At 42.9% G+C, this 9238-nt stretch overlaps 1 protein-coding gene across 1 annotated transcript in view; it reads right to left on the bottom strand.

Moving 5' to 3' along the window:
• Positions 1-9238, bottom strand: part of Supt16h (SPT16 homolog, facilitates chromatin remodeling subunit) — a 34544-nt gene that overhangs the window by 5280 nt on the left and 20026 nt on the right. Inside the window, exons 11-22 of the mRNA XM_005370966.2 lie at positions 9055-9120; positions 8843-8938; positions 8507-8622; positions 8258-8411; positions 7290-7417; positions 6039-6174; positions 5824-5950; positions 5537-5655; positions 4389-4514; positions 3958-4070; positions 3588-3663; positions 2728-2897 (exon numbers count right to left, since the gene is read on the bottom strand). Coding sequence (XP_005371023.1) covers positions 2728-2897; positions 3588-3663; positions 3958-4070; positions 4389-4514; positions 5537-5655; positions 5824-5950; positions 6039-6174; positions 7290-7417; positions 8258-8411; positions 8507-8622; positions 8843-8938; positions 9055-9120 — 1427 coding nt within the window. The remainder of the gene's footprint in view (positions 1-2727; positions 2898-3587; positions 3664-3957; positions 4071-4388; positions 4515-5536; positions 5656-5823; positions 5951-6038; positions 6175-7289; positions 7418-8257; positions 8412-8506; positions 8623-8842; positions 8939-9054; positions 9121-9238) is intronic.

The following is a 9238-nucleotide window of genomic DNA, read 5'->3' as shown; positions in this document are numbered from 1 at the left end:
AAAGCAGGGTGACATTACTCCTCCCAAAATCTTCGACCTGTAGGGACGGATTAGATGAAATTTCAGAAAAGAACCGAGAAAGCAAAATCCACACAAACTCCTAGACAAATTCCAAGAGAACACCACTGCTGAAGCAAATAAGAGAATATAAGCTATGAAAATATAAGCCATGGGGCTAGAGAGATGGCTCAGCTGCTGGAACACTGACTGTTCTTCCAGAGCACCTGGTTCAATTCCCAGCACCCACCTGACAACTCACAACTATCTGTAACTCCTGTTCCAGGGGAACTGATACCTTCACACCAGTGCACATAAAATAAAGTTAAATAAAAGAGGAATTACATAGAGAGAAACAATGAAGAAACCACACTGAAATTGGCTATCAGAAGGAATCCTTCAAACTGAAGAGAAAATAAACACATCTTTGAAGCCACAGATAAGGAAATACAATAGGATATTGAGACAGGAATAAAAAAAAATATCAAGCATTATAAAGTCAATCAAACCAGATAGTGGGGGCACCCACTTTTCATCCCAGCACTTGGGAGGAAGAGGCAAGAGCAAGAGGCAAGAGGCAAGTTTAATGCCAGCCTTGTCTATGGAGTGAGTTCCAAGGACAGTCAGAACTATACCGAGAAACCCTGCCTCCAAAATAAACAAATAAATAAATAAAGCACAAACACAAAAACAAACAAACAAATCCAGACCAACACTCCCATCCTCACCAGGTGTGAAAATGGACATCTACTACAGATTCAATACAATCCCAGTCAAAATTCCAATGCATTTTTTCACAAAACGTAAAACAAATGAAGAAAAAACTTAAAATTCATTTGAAAGTACATATGATCTCAGATACCCAAAGCAATCTTAACAAGAAAGTGTAAATTCGCTTACAGCCACAGTGACAAAAACAGCATTGTAATCACACAGAACAGACACAGATCAAAGGAGCAGAAAAGAAAATCCATACACAGTGATAACCAAATGATTTTTGACGAAGATGGCAAAAATACACACAGAGGAAAAGTGTCTCTTCATTTAACAAAAAGGTGTTATAAAAAGAATATTCATGCCGGGCGGTGGTGGCACATGCCTTTAATCCCAGCACTTAGGAGGCAGTGGCAGATGGATCTCTGTGAGTTCGAGGCCAGCCTGGTCTACACAGAGAAACCGTGTCTTAAAAAGCAAATGCCAAATGAGACCTCATAAAATTAAAAAGCTGTACAGGAAGTTAATTGAGTGAAGCTAGCTTACAACGAGAGGAAAATCTTTGCCGATATCCGACACAGGATTAATGTCTAGAGGAGCTGGGTATGGTCCCCAGCACTCATATGTAACGCCAGTTCTAAGGGATAAGATGGCATCTTCTGGTTTCCATGGCGCCAGGCATTCAAGTAGTGCACAGTCATACATGTAGGCAAAACATCCATACATAAAAATGAAATAAATACAAGGAACTTAAAACCTAACAAGAAACGAAACAAACCAATAATGAATGGGTTAACCCACAGATAGGAGCCTAAGGATGGAGCCTGATTGTAGTGTGCTTCCCTTAGCACCCACAAGGCCCTAGGTTTGACCTCCAAAACGGCATCAACTGTGTGCAAGCACACATCGGCAAACCCAGCACTCAGGAGGCAGAACAGGATTAGAAGAAGTTCAAAATTATCCTAGGTGCTACATAACGAGTCGAGACCAGCCTTGGCTTCACGAGACTGTCTCAAGAGAAGAACAACAAAATCTCAGCAACAAGACTCATCGGGGAGGGACCTGCATCTGAGCCCCTGGACCTGTATGGCAGAAAGAAAGAACCGACTCCACACTGAGTTGTGGCATGATGCTGCATTCCCTGCCAACAAATAAACGTACAACATTTTGGGCCGGGGGGATGGCTTACTGTTCTTGTAAAGGACCCTGGTTCAGTTTCCCAACCTAGTCTTTTGGCTCTCATGGGTTTTTACATACACACGGCATTTACATATAACAAAGGCACACAGATTCACAAGAAATACAATTGTTAATGAAAATATGATATAAGTCACCAAGAAAGAATCAAGTGACAGTGTGGGTGTGGACAAGAGAATCCTCACACCACACTCTGTGGTAACCAGTATGAAGGTTTCTCAAGACTAGAAATCTGGTCCATCTCTGCAGTCCAAGTCAACACATCACAGAGGTACTGTAGCCCCTTTCACAGGAACCAACCCAGGTGTCTAAGCGGATAAGGACCTGATATACATAAATTTGAAAGTGAGGACTGTATGTTTTCTCTCATTTAGGGTTCCTAGATTTATAGTCACATAAATTCAAGCAGCTATAGATTAAGTCAAAGTAGACATCAAATGTTTAGGTGAACGGAGGTGATTTTTTTTTTTTTTTTTTTTTTTTTTTTTTTGGTTTCTCTGTGGCTTTGGAGCCTGTCCTGGAACTAGCTCTGTAGACCAGGCTGGTCTCGAACTCACAGATATCCACCTGCCTCTGCCTCCCAAGTGCTGGGATTAAAGGCGTGCGCCACCACCGCCAGGCTGAACGGAGGTGATTAAAGGGAGGAGAGGGTGTATATTATATACACCCAATCCATATACTTATAAAATGAATGAATAAAAAAAACCAGAGACAAGATTCTCATATTATTACTTGGGCTGAATGCCATTTCTGGACTCAGGCACCTGAGTAGCTGGGACTATAGGCACACACCATGGTGTAACAGACAGGTTTACTTACTTCAGCCACTCTTTGATGGGGTCTAGAGAGGCGACAGGAATGGCATTGATCATTGTGACTTTCTTGCTGTAATCTTTGTAGACAATCACCATATCAAAGTTCTTTAGGTGAAACTGCACCCTCTCAAAATGGATCAGCTCCACTTCATCCAGTGTCACCACAAAGGGTGGCTGTTAAAACAAGGACCGTGTCACTATTAGGTAAACCCTTCCCCTAAGACCGCATCACTACCATGTAAACCCTACCACTAAGACCGCATCACTACCACGTAAACCCTTCCCCCAAGACCGCATCACTACCTCGTAAACCCTTCCCCCAAGACCGCATCACTACCATGTAAACCCTTCCTCCAAGACTGCATCACTACCACGTAAACCCTTCCCCTAAGACCGCATCACTACCATGTTAAACCCTTCCCCTAAGACTGCCATCACTACCATGTAGATCCTTCCTCCAAGACTGCGTCATTACCATGTAAACCCTTCACAAGGACTGTATCACTACCATGTAAACCACTGCCCAGCTCTGTCCCCTTTCTAACAACTGTGTTACTAAGAGTAAGCAGGAAGGATGTGGGTGTTACTTAGTAGTATAGCATGTCCTCAGCAAGCACAGACTATGGGTTTAATCTCTGAACAGTGGGGTAGGAAGAAAAGTGAAAAGGAAAAGACCAGAAAACTAAAAGTAACAGTAAGGGGGACTGGAGAGATTGCTCAGTGGTTAAGTGTACTGGCTACTATTCCAGAGAACTGGGGTTCAATTCCCAGAACCCACACAGTGTCTAACAATGGTCTTAAACTGCTCTTCTGGTTTCTGAGAGCACCAGGCACGCACACGTGAAAGGATGCACGAATACTCACCCACTCTGTAGCATTCACCAGTGCACTACTAGTGGGCTGCAGGAGACAGGTACTCCTGTAGGGAGCCCCATTGAATCTGAAAGAGAGCAGGAAAGCAAACCGTCCACTTACTCCACCAGAGACTGCTACTGACACCACACAAGCATCTCCCCTTCTCTCAGCCAAACAGCTCCCACGGAAATCACTCACGGAAACTCTTAGGATATTAAAAATATTTGTATCTATCTTTTATACATGTGTGCCTGCATGTGAGTGTGTGCGTGTGAGTGCAGGTGCCAGAGGCATCCGGTCCTCCTGGCAGTTTTGGGTTGTTGTCTCAAAGGTGAATGAGTCTCTGTGATATTAAATTACCGGAGAGAAAGTGCATTACCCCAGGTCCCTGAATGGCACTTCAAACTCAAGTTCCTCCTTTGTTAGAGCTTCGACTTTTTCAATAAAATTTTTAAAGGCTGTTTTCAGTTTGTGTCTCATTTCTCGTTCCATCTGTAGAGGAAAAGAGATTTATTCAGTTATCATATGACTTGTGAATAGTATTTCCCCTCAAAAACTTACAAATTCTTTTATAGTTTCAATTTTCTGACACTTATTTTAAATTTCTGACACTTTATCTTATTTAAGGCTCATACCATAAACCATAAAGGTGACTCTCTAAGCTATGTCTAACTCATAAGTCATTACGCTGAACCACCAGAGCAGATACTGAAGCTATTTGGTACCTACTTAGGAACATAAGCTATAACCCTCAGCTCATACTTAACCCTTCTCTACTACTCTGCAAATAGGGTTCTGAATTTCTCAGACCTGCTCAGCATAGAGGTCATCTCGGTCATGCATATGTTGATGTTTCCCCAAATCTGTAGTGATCTCTCCAACTTCTGTGTAGAACTGTACATCTGTGTGTCGTTTCTTCCCAAACATAATAGCATTCTAATGATAAACCAGAGAGAAGAGGAAAATGAGAAGACTTAGGTCATCCAACCTACAAAAAGATAAAATGCAAACCCGGTGGTGCACGACCTCAATCCCAGGACTCAGGAGGCAAAGACAGGCGGATCTCTGTGAGTCTATAGAGTGGGTTCTAGGATAGACTTCTAAGCTACAGAGAAACACTGTATTGAAAACCACTTCCCCCAAAAGAGACAAGACGCTTTAAGAAACAAAACGCAGTTGGGCATGGAGGAGCACACCTTTAATCCCAGCACTCAGAAGGCAGAGGCAGAATCTTGTCTGATGACAAGTGACAGGGTTTCTCTATTGCTTTGGAGCTTGTCCTGGAACTAGCTCTTATAAACCAGGCTGGCTTCGAACTCAGAGATCTGCCTGTCTCTGCTTCCTGAGTGTGGAATAGTGGCAAGCCTGTTATGGGGTAAACAACTACCTGATTATAATAGGGGCTCACCTACAGGAGGGAATTCATATGTGTTACTGAAAACCTAGTCAAATGCCATGAGGTGGGGAAGTCATAGGTCCCAGTGGGGAAACTACAGCTGTTGTTTTGCTAAATGGGTAAGATACACACATCAAATTATCTTCTAAGTAGTTACACCAATCCCTATAGATTAGTTCTGCTTTCAACTCATCTTTGGTCAGAGAAGCTTTTTTTTGCAGTGTGCAGTAGTAACTACAGAAACTTGTAACTGGTCAAAGTACTAAGACTAAGTCACTGGGCCACAGTAATTTATAAACATATTATTAAAATCTTTTATTTTTTTTGGGGGGGGAGGGGGGAGTTTCTCTGTGTAATAGTCCTTGATGTACCTGTCCTGGAACTTGTTTTGTAGACCAGCAGACTGGCCTCAGGCTCATAAAGATCTACCTGCCTCTGCCTCCCAAGTACTGGAATTAAAGGCATGTATCTCCTTTGCCCAGTTATGATTTTATGTAATAAATGAAAAACTTAAGTTTTTGTTGAGAGCATTAATCACAGCTAGCTTAGGTGAAGAATGTACCTTGAGGTGAAAGTGCAAGACAATAATCATCTCTCCATCACAGGGCTGGAACAAAGCGTGCTTAATGTTATTGTACAGAATATCCACCTTATCTCCTCGAACAGACGTGAAGCGGAAACCTGGGCAAATGACAAGGTCACCAACTGTCAAATAGTCTTAGGTCAGGCCAAAGAAAGTGCATCTCTCTGTTCAGCTCAGCTCAACAAGAGCAGAGGAAGCAGAACTATCAAGTTGGCACTCTGTGTGTCTTCTTGTAATAGAGGAAGCGACAATCCAGGCACACGTACCATTGACGTGGGCCTCCAGCGAGCCTTGCATTCTTTTCTGAGCAATGTTGGGGCGGATGTACAGGTCCTTCAGCTTTGGGTTACTGCGGTTTAGATTGATCACGAGGGAGTCTTGTTTCACAATGCCCTGTGCGTGACAAACAGCACGTGAATGCGCGTGGATCCTCACACAAACACCAGCACCCGCATGAAGCCTTGTCTGTGTTCAGACTCACCTCTTTTTCTTTCTCTTCAGCTTCTCGGGTCTTGTAACGTTTCTGTACCTCTTTTATAATTCGGAAAGCATTCTGAAGATTTAAGGCTGGTACGGTTTGTTCTCCAGGTGCTTTCATATTTGAAGCTCGGTATGTACTATCGAAGAAGGAAAATTTGATAGATATTAGGCTAGCAACCTGATCTATTACTGTAACTTATAAGTGGGTTAATCTTTCTACTGTGTTTATGTGCTGATGTGTGTGCTGTGTGGAGGTCAGAGGTCAACACTGTCTTTCTTAATCACTCTCTGCCCTTTTATTGAGAGGTTCTTTCACAGACCTGTACAGATGGGCTGGTTAGCAAGATCGGGGCCCCTGTCTTCACCTGGGACTACAGACGCGATCTGCTGCACTTCATTATTTTATTTTTTAATATGTGGGTTCTGGGGATCTAAGCCTAGGTCTTTAAGCTTGCACGACAATCATTTTTACCGATTCTCTCTCTCCAAGACTATCTTTTAAAAGACATTTTCATATACTCCAAGCTGGCCTTGAATTCCTGATCTACCTGTTGTATACCCTCCACCCCCAACAAGTGCTACCCTGCCTAGACAGTTTAATGTTTCTGTAAGAAAAACAACTACTGCCCGGTGGTGGTGCAGCACACCATTAATCCTAGCACTCTGAGATTAATCCTAGATCTCTGAGTTCAAGGCCAAGGTCAGGCTCCAAAGCTACAGAGAAACCCTTCTCGAAACCCCCCTCTCCCTCCCCCCAAAAAGAAAAACAACTACCACCAAATATGGGAATGGTCAGAAATCAGAGAACAAACAAACAAAAAAACTTGTCTTTAAAATGGAAAGTATTAACAGCTAATCCACTGGAGTAGGGAAATCACACTTGTATTTTTTCAAACCTGACACAGTATCTCCCAATATTCCATCCCACTCCATGAAGGAAGAACCTAATGTAGCACACACTTTGTTTTTTCTGAGATGGGTTTCACTATAGTTCAGGGTTGTTTGGAATTCACTCTGTAGCCCAGGATGGTCCTGAACTTGTGAATTTTCTGCCTCAGCCTCTTGAATGTGAGCTTCAAACTGTACTGTGTGTCACCATAGTTGGCCCACACACATTTTCTTTTTAACCTGAGAATTCTATTGCAAAATGTGTACTGTGAATATAAAATTGCCTTATGATGATTCTAAGCTAGGATCCATACTTAAAACATCACAAAGTCAGCAGTGTAATCCTTGTTTCCCGGGAACTCACATTTCCTTGACGAAAGTGGCTTCAGGGTTGGGAAAGATGTTGCCTTCATTCCTGCCAAGAGCACTGCCTGGACAATAAAAGTTGATTCGCAAGTAAGTGTAATCTCCCTCCACAGACATACTTATGTTCTGTTCAAAGAAAGAGAGAAAAGTTAGGTTTGTTATTAGACTATAGAATGAAGCCCGGAGGCCGAGCATTTATCTATAGTGCACACGGTCCTAGTTCAATTCTTAGCTGCAGAAGAAAAAGTCTGCATTTTGGTGCTTGAGTCAAACCTATGAAACGGAACCAAAATCAAGACAGACACATTCAGCACTGTTTGTCACATGATCAAGTGACTGCCTCTCAAAAACAGATAAATAAATGAATAATAACATAATTATAAAATACCTTATGACAGGAACACATTTTAAGGTTAATTAATGACTACAAATTCAGAGACATAAACTATAGAGGCTATAGGAGACGGCTCAGGTGGTAAAGTGCTTGCTGCAAAAACAGGAGGACCCAGGTTTGCATGCCCAGCATCCACACAAAACCCAAGTTTGGTATGCATATCTATAATCCTAGGGCTAAAGGCAGGCAGAGACCTGGTGAATTCCCAGAGTTTGGTGGACAGTCAGTCACTTTAGCCAATTGTTCAGTCAGGGCTCAGTGGTAGAGAGAGCCTGGGTTAAGACACTGGACACTGACCTATGGCACATGCACCTATATGCCCCCACACAAACATACTCAAACATATGAAACACAAAATAAGAAACCAAATAACTGGAAAATCATCTTTCTGGACTAATTTAATTTCCTACAAAGTGAAAACTAGAAGTGTGGGGGGGGCACCAAGAGCAGGAGACAAAGGAGGCAGGAAGGCAGCAGCGGAGTGTAGGGTGGATGTTCAGAATAGGAGGAGAGCGGAGGAGAGAGTATTAAAGAAAATACAATGAGGACACCTGGCCAGGGAGTACTGGTACCTTGATTGTGGCAATATGGAAGGGTGTGGCAATGCCAAAGACGGGCATTATCACAGTCTCATATTTCTTATCAATATAGATCTTCATTTCTCGAATATGTGGTTCCTTAGGCATCAGAGATGGGTTTTTGTAGGATACATTAGATTTACGAGCTCTGGAGTGGGGTTAAAGAAACAAAACAAAAGGTAATTGAGAAACCTCGGCAGTTACGTATCTTTAGACAACAGCCTCCTCCACATGGACGCCTACTTCTGAATCTGCTGCTCTCCCTTCTGCTCCGTCAGCCTCCTCTTGGCTTCCTCATTGAGCTGGGCTGCCAGTTCCTTCTGATGTGCTCTCCGCTTCTCTTCTGCAGTCATTTCATTCTAGGAAAGTGAGAATCAATTCACCGGGACACGTGGAGCACACGTACGACAGTTTCTGTCAGTCTCCTAATGCCTCCATGGTTGGCCTGCACCGTCTATGCGGCCCTAGCAGGAACTAACTTGGGGATTCTCTCGCCTCAGCCTGCTTAGTGTTGGGATCACAGAGGTGCATTGGCATATCCTACTCCATGGCCCCTGTGATCTAAAACGGTAAACTTACCCGTGTTCTTTCTGTCAGTAACGCTGCCCTAGAACCTCTTCCCAGAAGGTCCTCTGCCTCATCTTTCTCTTCTTCCTCCTCTTCTTCATCCTCATTCTGTTGAACAAGGTATAATACAAATACCATTTACTGCTTTTTGAAAAGCTGAGGCTGCTTAACTCTTCTGTTACCCTCAGATTCCTCTAACAACCATTTAGGTAGGGCTTTCTCACCTTTAGGAAGATCCCCACATTCTTTACTTTCTTTTTCACCGAAGTAAGAACAGTGGCTGGGCCATCCTAGAATACAGAAGAATTTAGACCTTTAACACTTGCTCTTAACTAAGTTGGGCAATATCAAGAACTTTCTAGATTCTTCTTTTGTTGTTGTTTTGCTTTTTCGAGACAGGGTTTCTCT

The sequence above is a fragment of the Microtus ochrogaster genome, unplaced genomic scaffold (assembly GCF_000317375.1).
Source record: "Microtus ochrogaster isolate Prairie Vole_2 unplaced genomic scaffold, MicOch1.0 UNK91, whole genome shotgun sequence".
Taxonomy (NCBI): domain Eukaryota; kingdom Metazoa; phylum Chordata; class Mammalia; order Rodentia; family Cricetidae; genus Microtus; species Microtus ochrogaster.
Note: the sequence above shows the minus strand (reverse complement) of the source record. Positions and strands in the feature narration are given on the sequence as shown.